A 24,076-nucleotide genomic window follows, 5' to 3' on the forward strand; every position below is an offset into this window, starting at 1 on the left:
TGAGCACTTACCGTTGATTGAGTTTTCCTACAATAAAATTTATCATGCTAGCATTCAGATGGACCCGTTTAAGGATCTTTATGGGCGGAGATGTAGGTCACCTATCGGTTGGTTCAAAGTGGTTGAGGCCACTTTTATAGGGCCATATGTGGTATTAGAAGCTATGGATAAAGTCCAGTTGATTCAAGAAAGGTTGAAAATAGCTCAGAGTCATCAAAAATCTTATACAAATGTGAGGACAAGGGATCTTGGGTATGGAGTTGATGACTTATTTTATTTGAAGGTTTCACCCATGAAGGGGGTGAAGAGGTTTGGCAAAAACGGGAAGCTTAGTCCCCGATAAGTTGGTCCCTACAGGATATTGAGTCGTGTTGGAAAAGTAGCATACGAGATTGAGTTTATTTTACCCTGTGTTCCATGTATCCTTATTAAAGAAGTGTATTGGTGATCCAGCTGTTGTAGCACCCTTAGAAAGCATAGATATTCATGATAGCCTTTCTTATGAAGAGATTCTAGTTGAGATTCTTGATCATCAAATTTGTAAAATAAGGAACAAAGAAGTTCCCTTGGTCAAAGTTCTTTGGCAAAATTAATCCATTGAGGGAGACACTTGGGAAGCGGAAACAAATATGCGAACCAAGTACCCTCATATTTTCTCCACAAGTTCAAATTAGTGTAAGTTAACAAGTTTCCTTAGATCATCTCTTTTCATTCTATGTTTCAGGTTTACATAGTAACTTTCTTGATAATGCATGCATTTACAAATCAGTTTAGTCATGCTTTCAGTTGTGCATGCCAGTTTATAGTCTCAGTTCCTAAGTATCCTCAGCTTAATTAGTCTCATTTAAGGACGAATGTTCCGAAGGAAGAGATATTGTAATATCCTGAACTTTCCTAGCTTAGCTCAAACCTTAGTACGTTCCTATAGCACTTAGAACCTAAAAATAAAGTTAAGTGTTAAGGGGTTAAGTCATTTCTAACTCCCTTTAAACTTCGATGATTTTTTAAGTTGACATTCTAGGCCCTGAGACGATGATTTTTGAGTTAAATTAAATTCAGGGGTGTAAATAGCATGTCTGGGTAATTTTCAGATATTTTAGGCAGGGTTTGGATGGTGTTTTACTTGGCAAAACAGTAGCTCACCATGATTCCATTGCATCGGATTCACTTATGATTCCACGTCGCACCTCTCAAGAGATAGAATTTCCCATATATAAGTAGGAGATGATTAATGTGGATTTTGTTACTGGTCTTCCGCGATCTCGGAATCAATGTGATTCTATTTGGGTTATTGTGGATAGAATGACCAAGTTTGCTCACTTCTTTCATGTAAGGAACAATTAGTCAAGAGAGGATTATGCAAGGTTATTCATTCAGGAGGTAGTTTGGTTGCAAGGGGCCGCGATGTCTATTATTTATTACTAAGGTACACAATTCTCTTCTCATTTTTGGCATTCTTTTCAGAAGAGTTTGGCACTAAAGTGAATTGTAGTACTCCTTTCCACCCTCAAACAGATGGATAAGTAGAGCGTACTATTCATACTCTAGAGGATATGCTAAGGGCCTATGTAATTAACTTTAAAGGAATTTGCGTTGATCATTTGTCACTCATTGAATTCATGTATAATAATAACTATCATTCCACTATTCAAATGGCCCTTTTTGAGGCCCTTTATGGTAGGGGGTGTAACTCTTCAATTGGTTAGTTCGAGGTAGATGAGACTAGGTTGTTTGGGCCTGATTTGGCACATCAAACTATGGAGAAAGTAAAGTTAATTTGATAAAGTTTTAAGACTTCTCAGAGTCTCTAAAAGGATGTAAGAGGAAGGGATTTGGAATTTGAAGTCGATGATTGGGTATTCTTGAAGGTTTCTCCTATGAAAAGAGTTATGAGATTTGGAAAAAAGGTGAAGCTCAATCCCCGATTCATAGGTCCATATCAAATTATGAGGAGAGTTAGAAATATTTCTTATGAATTAGAATTACCCATGAGCTTCCTTTAGGTTGATCTCATATTTCATATATCTATACTCAAAAAGTGTGTCGGTGATCCTTCCTTAGTGGTGCCTATTTAGGATATCGGTATTAAAGATTCGCTATTGTATAAGGAAATACTCATTGAAATCTTAGGTAGGCAAGTTCAAAAGTTTCCAACTAAGGAAATAGCTTCGGTGAAGGTAATGTGGAGGAACAAAAAAGTAGAGGAAGCTACATGGGAATCAGAAGTGGATATTAAAGCTAAGTACCCATTCTTGTTTCCAACTTTGGACGAAAATGCTTAAGGTATGAATCTTATTCTTTCCCTTAGGGTATTTTGAATTTGTTATTGAGTTCCTATGCGTCCTTCCGTATATCAGGCTTAATATTTCCAAATCTCTCATTCGAGGGAAATGATCCTATGGGGGGAGAATGTAACACCCTGAGTGGTATGGAGTATACGGTACAAGAAAATGGGCATAACCATGATAACCCCATAGACTTTTCAATGACTTTAATTTGGTACCTCCTTAGTGTTTAGTGATAATTTTTTAGTGGAATCATGATGAGGGAAGGTAATGGGAACCTTAGGGAGTATTTAGGGATTTCTAACCACTTTTTGGGATATATCGGGACCCCAAAATAGTAAATTTCTACAATAAGGGCATGCCACGAAGGGGTGGCACACTCTTACGTGGAACGAGTGAATGTCTATGATAAAAGCATGCCACGTTCTTTTGGTTCCAAAAGAAGAGTGTTCCATACCTTTTACACATCATTATATGGGAATGACATGCCCTTGGGCTGGAGCGATAAGGACGTGCCATGACCATGGGTCCAAAACATTAATTTATGTTCTTTTAGGTTTGGGTGGGGGCTTTTTTGTCCTTTTACCTTTCAAATTACCTTACACGTCCTTTAACACTTATTTTTCATCAACTATCAAGGATTTTCAATACATTTCCTCCTCTCAATTCTCAAGAAAATCAATTAGGGTTATTATAAAACCCTAAAATTTGGGTATTTTATTTTTGGCCTTTCCATTCTTGAAATATCCTTTTTTGACTCAAATCATGTTCGGGATGTAAACAAGGCAACCTAGAGAGTTTCAGATAATGGGGTTTGGGGTAGTTTGGGTCACAAAGGCAGTAAGCCTCCGCGATAGCCCCACAACATAAGAGGTAATCACGTAATAAGGTCTGCTACAGCCCTGTAGCGTGGAAGGTAATCACTGCAATGAGTTCCACAATGCGGACTTGTGTATATTTGTAGTAGTTTTGTTTAATTAAAAAGTGAAGAAGGGTAGTAGGGTCCTTTCACTTATACACAACCTTTGAAATATATAAGGACCACTTATCATCAGTTTTTCAATATGCGAAGGTCACTATAAATCTTAAACATCCTCTCTCAAAAGCACCTTTTTAACTCAAGGCTAGGGGTTCAAGGAGGTGATCATCTAGGGTCCTAGGGGTGTGGTATTCTTCAAATTTCTTGAAAATTAAGGCATGTATCTCTTTCCCTTTAATTTTATTTTCTCAATGGTATAAGTTGATTATAAATGCATGATCTTGATATGGGTTTTGACATAGTTGAGGGCTTTTGACATGATTGATCATTAAATTGATTTTCCATGGTTTTCTATACAGTATTCTTGCTTTATTAATGATTTTGTACATTGTGTAATACATGGGAATGGTGATTAAACTGAGGGGTCATGGTTAACCCCTAACCTGATGAATTTACCTTAATTATAAATTTGAAAATTTTATGCCTTCAACATGTTTGTGAAATTATTAATAAAAAGGGCTTTTGTCACATAGTTGGTTTACCACTGGTAATAATGTATTTCTATAAAAAGGATAATGAAATATGCATGTTTTCGTTGAATGACCTTGGTGACCCTGTATAAATGGTGGGATTTGAATCTTGTGGATTCTGTTGACTAAATGGGTTCGAGTCCCAAATGATTAACAATGAGTTTTGAATAATGAACCTTGTTCTGTTTTCAAGTGAGTTCACATGGAATGCATTATAGTATGTTCTAAATATTATGACGTCCACATCGTGTTCATATGAATTCAGAATAAAACCCTCAGCTTATGATTTGGTTATGTGACTATGCAATCTTTTCATGTTTAAAAGGCATCCCTATGTTAAAGTCTTAGTCCCCATGTGTTTGATGAAATGCTGAGGTGAATAATTGTGAACAATGATTTCCTTCTATGGTTTCAAAGCTTCATGGGTCTTTGTTGTTATTTTTATCGAGTCCTAGGGGTTATGAATACCAAAAACTTAATTGTTTATAGAATTTTAGTAGTTACAGAATAGTTTTTATAAACCATAAGCATATTCAGCCAGTTAGCCATCATGATTAGTTCCTTGTCCAATTATGCTTAGTTTAGTATCATAATCAGTGTCAGTTCAGTTGGGAGTAGGATTCATCACTGAGCAAACCTAAGGATGAGGGCTCACCCATCAGTTAGGAATCGGTCCTTAGAAGTAATCCCTATGTTCCAGAACTACGTAGCCAGAATAGGTTATGAGATGTCACTTGCCAGTTTAGGATTGACACTCTCAGGGGTCACCCGCTAGATTAGGACTGACTCTAAAGCCATTTTTAGTACTCATGGCATGGTACTAACACCTTTCCAACTGGGGTCACAGGTTGGAACTCAATTAGCTCATACTAAGGAATGTCGATTGGATGATACCTCCCACAGTTTCAATTTATGTACTCAGCTCATAATTCAGTTTTAGTTTTGGTTGACCATAGTCTACAGATATCAGTTAATCAGTTATTAAATTTTAGTATTTCAGTTTACTAATTATATTCAAAACATATTTATGCTTGGTCATGAATTTTCAGTATTTACAGATTTCATGTATTCTATTTAGTACATTATGTTATTCATTCAGTTAGTTAATTACTCATGTACATGATACTATGCATATCAGCCTACCTCATTTAGCATACCAGTGCATTCATAGTACTAATTGCATACTTATTCCTTATGCTATGATGTCTTATATCATAGGTACAGACGCTCAGATTTCTAATTATACTTATACTCTCTAGTGCATTAGCAATAGCAGACGTGGTGAGTCCTCATCCTTCGAGGATAAGTTACCTTATATTTAGCTATGTCAGTAGTTCAGCTATTTAGTCAGTCGAAGTTAGTTGGGGGTTTTTCCCATCAAATCAACAGTTAGACAGTTTAGTGGCTTTCAGACTAGTACAGGCAGGCAAGCAGCTTTCTGTTGTTATTATTAGCCATTTTATCAGTAAGGTCAATATTATTTTATAGACATAATCAAAACTATGATTTAAAACCTTATGGTAGTTTCAGTTAAATTTTGCATATGACTTCTATCAGCAGTACACTATTCAGTGTTTACAGAAGGTACCAGCTCATGGGTTAGCTTGTGTTCCCTCAGGACTATAAGCACCGTGTGGTTCCCAGGGTGTATTCTTGGGGCATTACAAATTCTTTCTATGAAACTTTGTATTTCAGGTATATTACTCTTCTCTAATTGCTAATTTATTAAAAGCATATGTTTTAAAGTGTTGTTCATATGGTATTGATGTTGGTTTTGAAACATGAGTTGGGGGTCTTGAATAATTGTCATTTATGTGATGTTTCATATTTTTTCCTGTATGAGTTACATTTAAATGGTGGTTTTTAAAACAATTTGATGCATGGATATGGTGAATAAACTAAGGAATTGTGATTTTTCCAAACTTTTGACTTCTTAAGTGGTTATGACCTCAGCCCCATATTGTGATATTGGTTTTTGAATTAGAAAAGTATGCATATTGAGCTACTCTTGAACTATTGCCAAAGGTGAAAAACTAATGAAGCATAATGATTTTTAAATTTAACCAAGGGAGTTGTGAATTCCCCTAAGTTATAGTAATTGGTTTGGCATGTTGATATTACCTTGCAAGTTTAGTTGGTATGACGATACCAACAAGGTATGCCTAAATGTATATCATGGTTCAATAAATGATAATATATGTGTTAATTATTTTAATTGGTCTGTAATGAGGGTTGTGTAGCTGAGCCATGAAAGTAGAGGTCTTAAAGAACCAATACTGGAAATCACAGTTGCTGATGCAGGGGTCTAAATAACCAATTGGTTCAAGTCTCCCTTATTATTATCATATAATTGGGAGGGTTGATTCTCCCATATTATACTACGTGATTTGGTTTTTGCGTCACCTTGATATGCTGGGAGGTTTGAGTCCCTCATAGTGAATATGTATACTCTCTTATTGATCATGGAATTTGTTATACTTATCCCCGAGTTACATGCTAGTGTTCACCCTACTAACCACCTTTGGACGTTGTATCCCTATGTGATGTAGGCATTGGAGATACCTCCACTTATAAGGGAGAGGCTATGAGGCATTAACGAATGTTTTTTTTTCTTGTTGTACTATTTTAAGATATAAAGTCTAAGATTTTGAATCTCTTCTAATTTCCATATGTTCTCTTTTTAGATCATGCCTTCAGAAGATCTGATGTTTGTGGAAACTCTTCTATCCCATTTAAGTACAATATGGATAGAAATCATCCTACTCCAGGAGTTAAGACCTGGACAAAGGTTGCTCATTTGGATTGCCCTGAGGGAGCTCCACCAGTTTCTCCTATCCCTCCTCAGGCACCCTAGGCTGGTGTATCAAATGCAGAGTTTCACCAATCAATTTATTTGCTTAACCAGTTAGTGGCATCCCAGACTGAGTGTGTTGTTTCTGTTGCTCCATCCTCCGAGGCTACTAGAGTTGGCCAATTTATGAGGTTGAGTCCTCCTACTTTTACTAGTTCTATAGTTGAGGAGGATCTTTCGTGTGATGCATGCTACTGATATAAAGGGTGTAGAGTTCACAACTTATTAGTTGAAGGATGTAGCATACCAATGGTATAAAGAGTAGGAGCATCTTAGGGGAGATGATACTGAGTTTGCTATGTGGGATGACTTCTCTAGTATTTTTTCTTGATCGCTTCTTTCCTCAGGAGTTCAGAGAGGCGATGGCTGAGGAATTCATGAATTTGAAGTAAGTTAGGATAATAGTAAACGAGTATGCCTTGAAGTTTTATCAGTTATCGCGTTATACTCCTGAATTAGTGTCTAACATGAGGGCTAGAATTAAGAAGTTACCTCTAGGTTGTCCCATGAATTGATCTTCGATAACAAGGCTGCCTTGTTGAACAAAGATATGGACATCTTTAAACTTATGGTGTATATGCAATAAGTGAAAGAGGAAAAAAAGAAGCAAGCAAAGATAAGTGAAAGGAAGAATAAGAAGTTTCACTATTCAAATTAGGGTAGAGGTCAGCACCAAAGTAGTAGAGATGGGGGAAAATGGTCTAAGAAGAAGTAGGGCAATTCTGGTTCCTACTCTATGTCTAGTGCTCCTTATCCAAAGTCGTTGGGTGATTTTTGTTCTTAGTACGATAGTGGTTTTAGAGCACCAAGAGTCCAGCCTCAAGATAGTGGGGCTCAGTCAGCTATATCGTACCATCCTTGTAGATTCGGTGGTTAGGTTCTTCGTGGTATTTGTGAATAATAGAGGAATAAGTGTTTTAAATGGGGTTATATTGGTCATATATAGAGGTATTTTCCTCCTTCTAGGGTTGTTTTTGGAGAAAATAAGATTCCTATTTCTACCTTATCAGCTTCTACACCAAAAGGTATTACTTTTGCTTCTGGCTCCAGCACTGGTCGAAATTGTATGTATGCTCTTGCCACCCACCAGGATTCTTAAGTGTCCCCTAATGTTGTTACTGGTACGTTCAAACTCTTCTCTCATGATGTGTATTGTCTATTTGATCCTGGGTCTACTCTCTCTTATATGACCCCTTATATGGCTATCTTTTTTGGTTTTCATCCTAAATGTATTTCGGACCCTTTTTTCTATGTCCACCCAGGTGGGTGACTCTATTATGTCTAAAAAGGTCTATAGGTATTGTCTGATGTAGTTCTATGGTAGGGAAACCTTGGTAGACCTAATAGAGTTGGAAATATTAGACTTTAATGTGATTTTGGGGATGGATTAGTTGCATTAGTGCTACGTGTCTTTTGATTAGCGAACTCAAAAGGTCAGTTTCCATTTCCCAAAATGAGTCGATGATTGAATGGGAAGGCAGTTTCCTAGTACCTAAGGGAAGGTTCATTTCGTATCTTAGAGCCTGAAAATTGATTTCTAAAGGGTGCCTTTATCACTTAGTGCATGTTAAGGATTCTAGATTCGAAGGTCCTTATTTGAAGACTGTCTCTATGGTCTGTGAATTTCTCGAAGTGTTTCCTAATAATTTTCCTGGTATTCCTTTTGTTAGGGAAATTGATTTTGGGATTGATCTTCTTCTAGACACTCTTTCTATTTCTATCCGTCTTTACAAAATGGCTCCAGCAGAGTTGAAAGAACTCAAGAAGCAGTTGAAAGATCTTCTTGATAAGGGTTTTAGCCACCTTAGTGTGTCTCTGTAGGGTGCTCCTATTCAATTTATGCGCAAAAAAATGGGTTCCTTCGAATATGTATTGATTACCGCCAGATGAATAAGGTAATTGCGAAGAATAAGTATCCCCTTCTAAAGATTGCTAATCCGTTTGATCAGCTTCAGTGTACTAAGTTTTTTTCTAAGATTGATCTTCGGTCGGGTACCATCAATTGAAGATTAGAAAGGTAAATATCTCTAAGACTTCTTTCTGAACTCGGTATGGTCATTTTGAGTTTTTGGTGATGTCCTTTGGTTTGACTAATGCCCTTATAGCATTTATGGATCTTATGAATAAGGTTTTTTGTTAGTTCTTGAATTTGTTCATAATCATCTTTATTGATTATATTTTGGTGTATTCTAAGAGCAAGGCGGATAATGCTGATCACCTTTACCTTGTGTTGCAAACCTTGAAAGACCAACAGTTGTATGCAAACTTTTCTAAGTGTGGGTTCTAGTTAAATATTGTGACTTATTTAGGTCATATTTTTCTAGTAAAATGATCATGGTATATCCATAAAAGTTTGTAGTAGTTAAGAAGTAGCCTAGACCCATGACTCCATTTGATATTCAGTGCTTCTTGGGTTTAGCTGGCTATTATAGAAGGTTTGTAGAGAGTTTCTCTTCTATTGCTGCCCTATTGACTAAGTTAACCCAGAAGAAGGTGAAATTCTTATGGTCTGATACTTGTGAGGGTAGTTTGAGAAGCTAAAGAATAAGTAGACTTCAGCTCCGGTCTTGACTCTACCTAAGGGCACTGATGGTTTTGTTATCTATTGTGATATATCCCAGGTGAGACTGGGTTGTGTGTTGATACAACATGGCAAGGTGGTTGCTTATACTTCTTGACAACTGAAAGTTCATGGGAAGAATTATCTGACTCATTATTTAGAATTATTGGTTGTGGTGTTCACATTAAAGATCTGGTGATATTATTTGTATGGGGTCCATGTTGATATTTATTCTGACATAAGAGCTTGCAATATGTGTTCACTCGGAAGGAGCTAAATCTAAGGAAAAGGAGATGGCTTAAGTTGATCAAGGACTATGACATGGGTCTTTGCCATCATCTAGGTAAAGCTAACGTGGTTACTGATGCTCTTAGTAGGTTGTCTATAGGAAGTTTATCTCATATGAATGAAAAGAAGTAGGATTTGGTAAAGGATATTCACCGTTTAGATAATCTTAGAGTTCATCTTTTAAACTCCAAAAATGGTGGTGTGATTGTTCAAGAGGTGGCGAAGTCATCTCTTGGTGCTGAGGTAAAGGAAAAATAGATGTTGGATCCTATCTTGATGAAAATTAAGAATAATGTATGTAGGAAGAAGGTGATGATTTTTTAGATCAGTGGTGATGGTATCTTGGGGTATCAAGGTAGATGATGTGTTCCCAATATTGATGGGTTGCGAGGAAGAATTTTAGCTGAAGCCTATGAGTCACGTTATACTATTTATCTGGTTTGATAAAAATGTATCATGATCTTAAAGGGATTTATTGGTAGAAAATATGAAGAGAGATGTGGCTAATTTTGTGACTAAGTACATAGTGTGTCAGCAAGTGAAGGTGGAGCACTTGAGGCCTGGTGGGTTGACTCAAGAGATTGAGCAACCAGTGTATAAATGGGAGATAATTAATATGGATTTTGGTTACCGAACTTCTGCGGTCTCGCCAGTAATTTGACTCAATTTGGGTCATCGTGGATAGGATGACTAAGTCTACTCACTTTTTGCTAGTAAGGACTAATTTCTCTTCTGAGGATTATGCCAAGTTATTCATTGAGGAGATTGTGAAGTTGCATGGCACTCCAGTTTCCATCTTATTTGATCAGATTACTCAGTTCTCATCTTACTTTTGGAGGTCGTTCCAGCAAGATTTGGGGACTAAGGAGACCCTTAGTACCATTTTCCACCATAGATGGATGGGCAAGCCAAAAGGACAAATTAGGCTTTAAAAGATATGTTTCGGGCTTTTGTTTTTTATTTTGGTGGTAGTTGGGTTGATCACTTGTCTCTCATAGAATTTTCCTACAACAACAACTATCACTCTAGAATTGGTATGGCCTCGTTTAAGGCCTTATATGGTAGGAGGTATAGGTCTCCTATTGGGTGGTTTGAGGTCGGTGAAAATAAGTTATTTTGTCCTGATTTGGTTCACCAAGCCATGGAGAAGGTAAAGGTGATTTGGGATAGACTTAAGACCACCCAAATCTCCAAAAGTCCTATGTGGATGTGGGGTAGAGGGAGTTGGAGTTCAATGTTGGTGATTGGGTGTTCTTGAAGGTGTCTCCCATGAAGAAAGTGATGCATTTTGGTAAGAAGAGGAAGCTCAGTCCCCGTTATGTTGGTCCATACTTGGTTTTGAAGAGGGTTGGTAATGTTGCATATGAACTAGAGTTGCCTTTTAGTTTGAGCTCCATTCATTCGGTATTTTATGTTTTAATGTTGAGAAAGTTTGGGGGTGATCCTTCGACGGTTGTTCCTTTGGAGGAGGTGGGTATTTTGGATTCCTTGTCCTACAAAGAAGTCTCGAAAGAGATTTTAGATCTGCAAGTCCGTCGGTTACAGACTAAGGACATGACTACGGTAAAGGTTCTTTGGAGAAACCGATAGGTTGATGAAGCTTCTTGGGAAGCTGGGGAGGACGTGAAGTCCAAGTATCCATTCTTGTTCCCCATTCTAAAAATCGTGCTAGAGGTATGTGTATTCCTTGTGTCTTTGTTTTTTGTCTTTATTAAAGGTAAGTGTAGTTGTGTGTGGAGTCAAATTGTGCTAATAAATACCTTATCCTATCATTTGAGGATGAATGATCCTAAGGGGGGAGCATGTAATGCCTTGGGTTTTTGTTCCTTAAAAATTTCTGAAGTTTTATCCTCACCGTCCTAACTATGACTCCCCTGACGAGTCGTAGGGAGTCTTGATGAGTCATTGGACTTGAATCGTAACCAAATTAGTAAGTGTGTGACTAAATTCTACTCTGAGTAAGAGTGACTCACTAAGAGCCATAAGGGCTTATTATGATTTGTTAGATTCAAATCGTAGGGTGTCCAGTGTATACCCCAAATGGTTGTTGGGTTGACAACATATGGATCCTACGAGTCGTAGGGTCCTATTACGAGTCATATAAGTTGAGTCATAAGGTCAACAGATTATGAGTGCCTTGGAGACTGTCTTAGCAACGACTTGTGGTGATGAGTCATAATGAGTCTATACGAGTTGTATAGTGACCCATAGTCACTGACGACTAAATTTTAGCTTGTAAATTGAAGGCACTTTAGACAATTCCCTTTTCACCCAATTAAAACCAAACGTTTATAAAGAACTTAAGAAGGGTTATTTCTCATTCATAATGTACTCAAACACTTCCAAAGCTCTATTAAATTCTCTCAAGCAGTCATACTTAGGGTTTCCAAGAAGTAGGTCATCCAAGGGCTCAAGGGATGAATTATTTCCGTGAAACTTGGTATTTTAGGCATATTTCTCTTACCTAATTGATAATTTGTTAAAAGCATATGTTTTAAAGTGTTGTTCATATGGTATTGATGGTGGTTTTGAAACATGGGTTGAGGGTCTTGAATAATTGTTGTTTATGTAATGTTTCATGTTTTTCCCTGCATGTGTTATGTTTAAATAATGGTTTTAAAATCATTTGATGCATGGGTATGATGAATAAACTAAGAGATTATGATTTCCTTAAACTTGTGACTTTTGAAGTGGTTATGACCTCAGCCCCATATTGTGAAATTGGTTTTTGAATACAAAAAGTATACATATTGAACTACTCTTGAACTACTGCCAAAGGTGAAAAACTAATGAAGCATAATGATTTTTAAATTGAACCTAGAGGGTTGTGAATTCCTCCAAGTGATGGTAATTAGTTTGGAATGTTGATGTTACCTTCTAAGAGTAGTTGGTATGACGATACCAACTATGTAAGCCTAAATATATATCATGGTTCAATAAATGATAATGTATGTGCTAATTGTTTTAAATAGGTTTTGATAAGGGTTGTGTAGCTGAGTCGTGAAAGTGGAGGTCTTGAAGGACCAATACTTTGAGGTTGCTGACTCGGGGATCTAAATGATCAGGTGGTTAGAGTCCCCTTATTATTATCATATGATTGAGAGGTTCAAGTGCCCCGTATTATACTACATGATTTGGTGCTTGTGTCACCTTAATATGCTGGGAGGTTTGAGTCCCCCATAGTGCATATGTATACCCTCTGGTTCGTGTGGCGACACGCATTGGGCCCCTACCAGCTGAGGGTAAGCTGGGCCCATATATACCCTGGGTGCCTTTTTATGTTATGATGGTTGAGCTAACAATCCAGATTAAGGTTTTCAAAGTTCATGTTAAACCTTATGCCCTATCCCGGTATGTGATATTTATATATGTATATGTATTTTCTCATGTGCATGGGTTTTGAATGATTTTGAACTATTAATCATGGCATTATGTTATCCTTATCCCCGACTTACATGCTAGTTTTCACCCACTAACCATCTCCGAATGATGTATCCCCATGCGATGCTGGAATCGGAGATACTTCTATTTTTCTTGTGCAGAGTTAGATGGATCGGCTTGGTTCATCGGTTCATTATGGTAAAGTGGTGAGCTTCTACACTTTGAAAGACTTAGACATTTCATCAGATCTTATCTTAGATTAGAGTTAAGAGTTTCATCATCATTAACATTTTCATTGTCATTGTCATCTGTCAGAGTCAGGGACAAGTCCCGACCAATAATGGTTTTTAGGTCATTTGTTAGAAGGCTTTGTCGGATTAATGTGGACTTAGGTGATGTTGGTTGGTTATTTTGGTCGGTCAATGGTTATCGGTTATAGACATACCCTTTATATTTTAAACTTACCTTGTTATATGTTTGAAATTCATCCGACATCGAGGATATTGTGTTGTTTGTTTAGGAGCACAGGGGTGGTCTCTGATACTCGATGGAGTTGAGATACCCGTCATGACCAGGCCCTGATTTGGGTCGTGACAATATCGGTCGGTTTAAAGAATATTTTTGTGTAAAAGTTATTAACTTTTATTTTATAACCTGTCTAAATTTAGTTTGTTCATACCTATATAATTAGTGGTTCGGAGATTCTACATATTTGTTTCACCATAATTTGAATGGTATGAAATTAAATTGCACTTTGCAACTAAATACAACAGCAATATTAAGTGTCTGTAGTTTCTTGTTCATTGTGTTTCAGTGATGTATAAGATTTTGGATAGATAGTTTATAATATTGCCTTGTGTGTGTCTTGTTTCCTTCATTATCAAGCTGTGTATTATAGTTTTGTTGTGTGTTTTTATATTTGTTATTTATTATACTTTTATTTGTGATGAGTCGGGGGTCTATCGAAAATAACCTCTCTACTTCATTTGAGGTAGTGGTATGGATTGTGTACATTTCACCCTCTCCAGACTCCACTTTATGAAAATACATTGGGGATGTTGTTGTTGTTGTTGCTGTTGTAATTGTGTATTTTTTTAATATTAATTTGTCAATATGTAGTTCACTTGATAAAATTATATTAAATATTATGATTATTTTTTTAAGACACTATTGTAATTGTTACTCTGAATCTATGTTACAAACTAAATTTTAAAATTATGGGTGAAGTGCGGAGAAAGAGCATGACTATATTTAGAGCGATCGAAAAGTGATACCGACTATTTGATCAAGAAGAGGGATTGAAATGGTATGAAATTTGCAGGCCAAATTTTTCACTTCTAGGATGGAACCAAGTCAAATTATCCAACTTTGTGAATTATCAAGCACTAATCATCGGCTTACTAAAGACACCAACAGTAATTTAAGAAGTTGTCAATATATTTCACCTACCTCATGGTATCTTAGATATTTACAACTACGATATAACTAACAAAATAAATTTTTCATCTTTACATGTTCAAAAGATGTTGCATTTAATTATTGTATTCATATTTATTATTTAAATTAATATCTTATTTAGTGTAACATTTAAGTCCATTAAAGTGAGGTACATGTAGGGGCTGACCTATGTGGGTGTCAGGGATTCACCCATACCCCCTCGACAAAAAATTACGTTGTCTATATACGATAAAAAATTTATATTTCTGTACATATATTCTTTTTGAACCTTTTGAAACAAAGAAATGAGACACCCTAGTGGTACTAGATTGCACTACTTGGGTTGCAAGCACCAGCTCCATTTTTCGGGCTTGATTATCACTACGGGTGCAAGTTGTCTAAATTTTTTAAAGTTCACTGCTGCCTAAATTACTACTATTGCATTTCTTAAAATTGTATTTTGTTGACTTATTCACACATTTATATTTTAAATTTTCGAACTTCCTGAAGAAAAATTTTAGATCCACCATTGAGTACACGCACCTCGCACGTACACCTAAATTAGTTATCTAAAGTAGGAAGATAAAGATGAGGTAGTGATACTATATTTTTATTTCTTTCCAATGTTGAAGTATTACAATAGTGGAGTTGGATGTAAAAATAATTAATAAATTTTTATAATATAACAACAACAAACCCAGTATATTCCTACATCGTGGGGTTTGGGGAGGATAGAATGTACGCAGTCCATATCATTACCTCCAAAGAAGTAGAAAGGTTGTTTTCGATAGACCCCCGGCACAGAATATATAAAAATAATTAATAAATTTTTATAATATAAAATATTATTTTTCTATTTATAAGAAAAGGTGGTTTCGACATACGACAGTTTTCTGTCATTGTTGACAAAGATATAGGGCTATTTGGTCATTGAACGTACTTGCAATCAAATGATCAACAAATTATACTGTCTACTAAGTCGCCACAAGCATCCTCTCCTTCTATTTTTTATTGTTTACTCCATTCATTTGTTTATTAATTGGTGTATTAATTTCATTTATTTATTTAATCAATCGAGTTCTTACTATTTATTTTTATATTTTTTTTTATTTGTCACATTTTGATCTTTGAAGCTAAATAAATTAAATTAAACTAATTAATGTCTTAAATGTAAATTTTAGATGTTCAAAAACTTTTTTTTTTATTTAATTTGGGGTTTTATTCATAATAATCAATTATTGTGCATATACAATGGGCCAGCCCATCCAAACAAAACAAAAATAACAAAATAAAAGGACCGATCCATAAAGAGATCCGATCCAAAAGCCTAAAAATGAACATATATCAGTAGGGTTTCCAAAAAGGTGCAACTTCAGCTCCCTCTTCACCGTTGCTCTACGTACTCTTCCATAGCTGTCCTTGAAAATCATCAGTTCGTGCTTCTTCTTTTGTGGGTGATAAACACCGTGCCATGGATGGATATTAGCATCTTGCCTTCCAGCTTGCAAGAGTAAGAGACTCTTTCCATTTCGGTAACATGAACTACCTCTCTCTTCAGCTTCTTGTTTTGATAGTTGATATTTGTTTGCAGTTGTGTTCTCCAGTGTAAGGATCCCTTCTGTTCTTTTTGGTGCTAAAAATGTGGTCTGGTCAGTTGAGCTTTGGTACTTAGTCCAGGTAATACACCTTTCCTAAAGTACTTTAGATGACTGATTGAGCTCATTGCTGAAACTGATTTTGTTGCTTGTCCATAGCTATGGAAGGGAGGAAGATTGTATGGAGCTCGAATCCACTTGTAGTCGAACAAGACCAAAAACCTCAACGGCATGAATTGAAGATCTGACCTAAAGACCTCCCCATCTACTGAGAGTCCTTTTTGTTTGGTTGGTGTATGTAGGCTAACTTTTTTTTGTAGCTGAAGAGGTTGTAAATATAACCCTTTCCCTTTAGCCTTTCTAGTTCATTTAGCTTGTTGCTACTACTAATCTCAGATAACATCTTTGCTGCTTATCATTATTCAATATCTTCCTTTCTGCACTTGGTAACTGATTGAAGGAAGTATATGCGAATTGTTCATGTTCCAAAGTTATGTTGGCTAAGTCATCTACTAATTGATTGTCTTCCCTGTAAATGTGTTGAATCTGCATCTGCTTGCTTGATAATGTCTGTCATATTTGATTGATTACATCTGCTAACCTCCATGAAATTCCTCATTCCCTATTTAACAACTTGTGCATCAAAAGTGAGTCAGTCTGAATAATTACTCTGGCCTGCATTAAATTCTTTGTTGTGAATTGTTGCATGTAGAATAGCCATTGCCTCAACTTCTATACTATTTGTATCCTCTATCGTAGCCCCTTCTGCATGTATCAAGTCACCTTGTGAATCTCTTAAGCAAAATGCCCAAGAGTTTCTACCTAGGTTACCCTTTGAGACCCCATCAATATTATATAAAAAAAATACAACAAATTACTATCTTTGTCATATTAATATGATAAAAAAAAATAGCAACCTTCATATATTTGCCTTTGAGAATACGATAACACAACCATGTAGATATTCTAGAACTTTGCTTTTGTAATATGCTCCTTCCATCAAACTTAATATGAATTTGTACTAAATAAATAGTATTTCAAAAGAAAACAATCTTAAATTAAAGATACACAGAATGTAACAAAATATTTTTTAATTTTGTGATTTTAAATATGTCAAATAGGAGTTGGAATTAAAAAATTTTTAAAAAGAGAAACATTCTTTTTAAAACGAATTAAAAAGGAAAATACGTTAAATAAATTAATTTGTACAGAGAGAGTAATAAGCTTGCCTTTTTAATCTTGAGATCTTTGCATTTTACAATTTATCGTAAATACTTTTATAATCAGAAAAGTGATCAGAATATTTAAACTTAAAACATAACGATCACCTTCCAATTTACCTTCAAGTTTTTGCAAATAAAGTTGTATAGCATTTAATTAATCATACTACTCCAAGTTAATAGTTTTGGTAATTGAAACTTTAAGCATTAATTGTCTGTTGGCTTGTAATCATTTTAATCACATTAAATATACTACTCCTATTAGTTAAGATGTTTTGTAATGGAAATTTTGAGCGTTAATTACTTGTTTGCTTATAGTTGTTTTAATCAACTCAAACTCAAATCAAATATTTTCATGTTTCATTTTTTCAACTTAATATATAAAATTTATTTTACTCATAATTTATTCAATGGATTTGATTTTTTCTTGATTTATTTTTCTAAACTGAAAACCTACTGAATCTATGATTTAATTAAAGAAACCCAATAAAGTGTTTCTTTGATTTCTAAAAATTCAGTAACGTTCTTAGAATCAATTAAAAGATTGAAAAATGTCTTTTTAAAATACTTATGATATTCCTAGACAATTGAGAATTTAAAATTTATTTTAAAACATCAATTGGCAGTGAAAATATTTGTATAAAATACAGATGATGTATATTTTCTCTATGTTTCTTCTAATTGTATTTGGAAAAAAATATATATATTAGTAGTTTTGATTTTAATAATGTTAGGCATGTGTTGACAATGACCATTTCTGTTAGTAGTAATAAAAATGTAACATTTATGTTTTATAGTGGTGATGGTGATGGTAATTGGTGATGTTAGTGTCTAATTAAATGTAGTGATACTAATTGTGATGGTAGAGATAGTTGATATTGTAACTGTTGGTGCCACGGTAATCGTTAGTAGTGATAATTATAATGATGAAGTTGTTTGATATTAGTAGTTGACAACGTTGATGCTCATAGCTAAAAATGTGTGATTAGTGATGATGGTAGGGTGATAGTAGGAAATTAGCTGCGCCAAAAAGGTTAAATCCACTATAGTCAATTTGCATGCATCCTCTTTTTTTCATCTTGGCCTTAGATCTAGTTTGACCATTGATTTTGAAGATAGATTGTCAAAAGAAATAAATTAGCGTTCATGAAATTTAATCAGTTTTTTAAGATTTATCTTTAAAATTTCATATTCAAACACAATTTTAAATTTCAAAACTAATTTTCAACAAACTTCAAGAACTTTTTTTCCAAAATTCAACAAAATCTATGCTTGAACACTAAATTTTGCCATTGTGACTTAAAATAGACAAAAATAAACATCTAAACTATTTGATTTCAAAATCTAATCAAATTTCTTGATTAAACAGACATTCGAAGATAATTTTTAAAAATTTATGATCAAACGCTTAGCGCTAAGGCACCGCTTGATATCAAATCCCGTCAGTTAACAATTTCACCTACTATTTTATTCCTTTTTTTTGGGGTGGGGGATGGGGGTGGGGGTGGGGTGGGAAGTTCGGGTGTTTGGTTGGTAAACGCACACTTTTGTTCGACTTGCTATACAGCAGCACAAATTTTGACAAGTATAACAAGAAGATTTCACATGTATTAGAATCATGCTTCGTTGTGCTTTAGAGTAGCAACAAGTATTAGAATCATGCTTCGTTTTGCATTAGACTAGGCAATGTAATATAACATGACTCTAAGACAGACACTTTAGCGCAATAAAGGAAGAATTCAGCACCTTGTAACGGATGAGAACAAAGTCTTAAAATCTTTTGCATTACACACGAGTGTTGCCTTTTAAGACGCTACAGCCAAGAGATTATTGCTAATCACCAAATCACTTTCCGATTTCAATCCCAGCATGTGTAGGACCAAAGTCTAGTTACTACGTCGTTATTAGAAGATCAACAGTAGTTAATGCAAGCTCCAGCACAGGAGCAGAACAAAAATTCATATAACATCAAAAACAAATCCCAAGATCCATCCTCGTTCTTCATTCAGGAGTATCAGATCGGAGGGCTGTAAAAAGAATAGCAGAAGTATTTGTTAGAAGACCGAAGATGCAGTTTTTGCCATGACAATAAGATAAAAATTATGCAATTATAACATAAACGACCAGTCAACCCTACACTCTATCCCCTATACCTTCTGACTCTTGCAAGATCGAGAAAGAAACACTGCACTCATATCGAAACAAAAACTTGATACTCCTATTCTTCACCAAGCAAAAAGTATAGGAGCATAATGACAATTGCATTAACATCTTGCATTCTGGGTTCTCCCCATATTATTGATGAAAAATTGTCGTTTAACCAAAGAAATAAACAACGATAAGATACAAGCTTATGGCCTTCACTTCTTTTTTTTAAACTGGCCATGAATCACATCCCCTTTCCCTTCATTTAAGTTTCTCATCCACCGTCATCCCTCACTAGTTCAATCTTCAGAGGTAAATATAGGTCAACAACCCCTAAGAGGGTGGCCTAATGGTCAAAGAACTGGAGTAACAACCTTGTGATCTAAGATTCGCCTCCTATTTGAATACGCCCACCTACTTAAACCTAAACCTTAGTGGGCAACAAGTGAATTCACCGAAAGTACGTGCAAGCTAGACACGACACCATTGTAACCAAAAGACTATATAACAATCACTACCGTATCTACACAACAGACATGTTAACACGATTCTTTTTTTTTTTTTTCTGAAAAATAGATGAAAAACAATACAACTATTTTTGACAGATTCAACTGATACAACCACTCCAATTAGAACTAATAGTGGCACGTAATATCATCATTTAATTTTCTTCTTCCTTTATCTACTTCTATTGTCCTAATAGAAAGTTCAAAGATTCAACCTTGTACTATGGGGGAAGGTAACAGAATGCACTAAGTTGTCAAGGAAAATTGCATCTTAGTCAAACAGTGTATGCATGATTATTGTGGCCAAGGAAGTAAAAGAGTCGCAATCTAATAAAGGTCAATCATTGAACATGTTCTCTTCATGTTTGAGTTTAATACCGAACAAATATATTAGATAATGACCTAGCTTTGTTCCTTTTCCCCCTAAACAAGGACATAGTCACCTTTTGAGATATGACTATATTTGTGTAGTTGTGATGACTACACTCCACATCACAGCTTTTCAGTGAAGATTTTTACAAGAGGGAACATGAAAATAAAAGTGGACAGTTCAACAACCTGAGAATACATTTTTCGACATCGATTACTACTAATACTACGCCTTAGTCATAAACAACTAGAGATCAGCTATACCAATCCTTGCTAACCACATTCCCCATGTTAATTCATCTCTTTGTATCATAAGGATTCATCATGAAGTAGCTAGCTTTATACCGGCTACCAGCCTACAGCAATTCTCCTACCTTATCCAGTCTTAGTACAGACAATCTGAGCATGCTTAGACTGACAAAGTTAGCCGAGAAAATTCAGATGACAACATCAAAGCTCATTAATATAATGTCTTTATTAGATCATATGAAACCAACAGAAATAACATTTTGAGACAGGTTAATGGTACTGCCACGGAGCTTGGGTCTAGTGGTAAAAGAGCAATGCGCGGTGTTGTAGGTTAGGCGCATGTCACTGGTTCAAACTTTGCCATATAAAAAATAGCCAACCCGGTATTTAAGTGTAAAAGAGTGAGAGGCAGAAATACGGTACTGGTTGTACACAATTGCTGAAGGATTAAAGTATAAATATCATTGATGGTTAAGAGCTATGATCTATGTCCTGGCAGATACTTGGGAAAATTCGGCATTGATCTATATCAACATGAAGACAAAGATATCCATTTGATTCTAATTATGACAAAGGAGTCTATCTGTATCCTTGTGGAAACAAAGGCAAGATTAAAGTGTGTCCCAGTGACATGCTATCACCGCTCTTCGCAAAATCCAAAAGACAGATTAACCAATAAAAAGGTAAACTAGGAAGTCTCCAAACGTTTAAATCAAAAGCTAAAAGCGCCTATAAGAAATTCTTGTCATAGTCCAACTTCCACATAGAAGAGTGATTGAAAACACAAACACAACCAAGAAATAAACGACGTAACTATCGGATCTGCAATAGGGACACCTATTGCATTATCTAACTGATGCTAAGGAGGTAGTCTAAAAGATACAAAATGTCATGATCCTATTGCAAGGTATGGGCCCTCGAGTCCCACATTGGTTAACTGGGGCTTATAAGACCTTGAGTTCACCCACCTTAATAGCTAGCTTTTGGGTTGTGGTTTTCGTTGGATTGTATAAATGGTATCAGAGCCACCCACCACTCTTCGTTCCAACCAAACACCATGTGGGGTTTGGGGCCACATGATGATGAAAAGAGGTACCTAGGAAAGAGCTACCCACTTGTGGTAGAGTGGAAGCTACTCAGTGTGGAGCCATCAAAGACGATCGATGAACTGTGGTGGTTTGTTATAATCCTATTGCAAGATATTGGATTTGACCCAACATTAGTTGAATGGGGAGCTACTCTAGGGCTGATATAACCTTGGATTCCCCCCACCTTAATAGCTATAGCTAGCTTTTGGGTTGTGGTTCTCCTTGAGTTATATCACAAAACCACCAAAGTTATCTTTCGTAAAGCCCAAAAAAAACAAAAAAAGATTAAATGTACCTGAGCAAGAATGTAGAAAAAACTTCAAAACTCTACCCTAGCAGAGTTAAGAATACCAACAAGAACCTCAAATCGAACATACCTGCACACAGACAGAGGCCAATAAAATCCCATCTACCACTTATAATTACTCCACCCTCTGCTACCAATCAAAATAAGCATTTTTTTGGATAATCGTGGTGTCTAGCTTGTGCACCTCGACTAAATCCACGAATACTTGCCACCTCCCACCAGCAACAAGTACCAAGTAACTTTGTCCACCAAAACTAGGACATATAAGAAGAAATCACCTATTGTTTTGTCTCCGCTGGAATTTGAACCTGAGAGCTAATGGTTCTCAACTACTTCATTGACCTCTATGCCACACCTTGGGAATACTATCTTACAAACGAATCAGCAGAAAGATCTCTCAATTTTACACAGCAACCACGTTATTAATAAAAAAATATGTCAAAATGTCAATTTTACACACCCCAAAAGCTCGTGCAAAGGAACTAGGATTGTCCAAGCCTTAAAAAGAGTCAAAGATCTCATCTCTTATCCAGTGCCGAATCCAAAATATAGTGCTTAAGATTTGAACTTGAAACCTCAAGGTGAAATTAGATTCAAAATTTATATATACACAAAAAAAATTGAAAAAAATACAATATATATATATATATATATATATATATATATATTGTGTATTTTTTAGTCTACGGGTCTACCCGAACCCCCTCACTACACTCTAGATCCCCTGCTCTTATTGAAGTGTGATTCATTCCATTCATCACTCCCTCACACCCAGATCCAGTCTGGTGGGCTAACGGTATTTCCACCCGCAACTGCTCAGGACCGTGCGGCCCACTCAAATCAGTTTTTGAGCCTAGCCCAAACCGCAAAAACGAGCTCGAGAAGGGGGAGGATTTTCCGAGCCTTACAAGGAGTGCACGGTCTCATCATCACTTACCGATGTGTGATTTCAAAAAAGATAAAGACAGAGCAAAGAATACTTACTGGGTTTCTGAGGTTTGCCATCAACCCATTTAGAAATGGAATAATGGACCTTCTCACGGCTCAAAGCTTCCGTCTTGTAAGGTTCCTTGAGGCAGTTCCTGACAAGATTAGCACAGAGATTTGAGTATGTTATGTAAGTCATCCCAGCTGACCTCCAAAATGGTGCTGCTGCGTTCGATGCCATTTCTCCGCCGCTCTTTCTTTCCTTCACAATTATTGCTCTTCCTATGGAAAACAAAAGGGGTATTTGTATATTCCTCTAACTTGGATTGCTCAATTGTGGTTTTTAGTACCTCAACTTTTTTGTCAAGTATGATTTGATCTTTCTAATATTCCACTTAGGTCCAGTTAAACTTAAATTATTATTTTTTTCTTTTTAAAAGAACTTCGAATAAACTAAAATATTTTATTTTAGGTCGTTTTCATAGATTAAGAATAATTAATTTTGCAATAGCTATTGACGCAATAAAGCCTATATGTTTGTGTTATGTTACTAGCTCATATCTTATGCATGTTTGTGTCATATAATTTGTTATTTCACATGTTTTGAGCTTATTACGAGTTATAGGAAATATAATCTATGATTCTTCTTTGAATGGTACGTGTAACTACTTTTTTGAATATGAATTTAAGAGCAAATATGAAAGATCATCTCAAAATAAAGATAATATATGTTGTAAGAAAATTGGTTATTTGAGAAACGCTTTTTTAAAATGAATTTATAGAAAAGTGCTTCTAAGAAAACGCAATTTATGTTTGACTAATTCATTTAAAAAGTGTTTGTATAAATAAATTGTGTTTAGTTAATTTTTTTTAAAAAATATTTTTGAGAGATTACTACCAAAGAAAATGTATTAATAGGCTTTTACTATTAAAATTATTGTATATAGAGAAATAATTTTAAATATCTATTATAATATATTTAATTTAATTTTTATTTTTATTTAATTAAAATGTACATATTACAAAATTTTCAATCACTATTTATATACATAAATACATTCAAAAATATATTAAATGATGATAAAATTAATAGAATGATTTAAATATACTTAAAAACATCAAGCAAAATAAATTTAAAAACTATTCCAGAAATTAAATCACTATATACAAAAAGGTTCACCATAAAAATAAACAGTTCTTCAAACATCAACAAAATTTTAAAATAAAGAAGTTAGTAGTAAAATAATAATAATAATAATAATAATAATAATAATAATAATAAATTATAAAATAAAATAAAAAATTTACAATGTAAAAATCAAAAATAAAATTTTAATCAAACTTATGATATCTATACTA

At 35.1% G+C, this 24,076-nt stretch overlaps 1 protein-coding gene and 1 long non-coding RNA gene across 2 annotated transcripts; one reads left to right on the plus strand and one right to left on the minus strand.

Annotated features, from left to right (window-relative positions):
* The first annotated feature begins 15,616 nt into the window (after nucleotides 1-15,616).
* LOC107850015 lies at nucleotides 15,617-16,442 on the plus strand. The gene is made up of 3 exons (XR_001668386.2): nucleotides 15,617-15,821; nucleotides 15,903-15,988; nucleotides 16,066-16,442. It is a non-coding gene; the product is annotated as an uncharacterized LOC107850015 (long non-coding RNA).
* A 2,441-nt stretch (nucleotides 16,443-18,883) lies between these two features.
* On the minus strand, nucleotides 18,884-23,130 carry LOC107851316 (ATP synthase subunit epsilon, mitochondrial). The gene is made up of 2 exons (XM_016696273.2): nucleotides 22,775-23,130; nucleotides 18,884-19,153 (listed from the first exon to the last, which is right to left on the minus strand). The coding sequence occupies exons 1-2, from the start codon at nucleotides 22,956-22,958 to the stop codon at nucleotides 19,128-19,130; spliced, it is 210 nt and encodes a 69-aa protein (XP_016551759.1). The 5' UTR covers nucleotides 22,959-23,130; the 3' UTR covers nucleotides 18,884-19,127.
* Between the last annotated feature and the right edge of the window lie 946 nt (nucleotides 23,131-24,076).

Source organism: Capsicum annuum, chromosome 12, assembly GCF_002878395.1.
Source record: "Capsicum annuum cultivar UCD-10X-F1 chromosome 12, UCD10Xv1.1, whole genome shotgun sequence".
Lineage (NCBI taxonomy): Eukaryota > Viridiplantae > Streptophyta > Magnoliopsida > Solanales > Solanaceae > Capsicum > Capsicum annuum.

Excerpts from the sequence above, each read along its gene's own strand:
- LOC107851316 (XM_016696273.2), bottom strand. The coding sequence starts at position 22,958 with ATGGCATCGAACGCAGCAGCACCATTTTGGAGGTCAGCTGGGATGACT. Across the intron at positions 19,154-22,774 it reads TGGCAAACCTCAGAAACCCA|CCCTCCGATCTGATACTCCT; the intron begins GTAAGTATTCTT and ends TTCTTTTTACAG.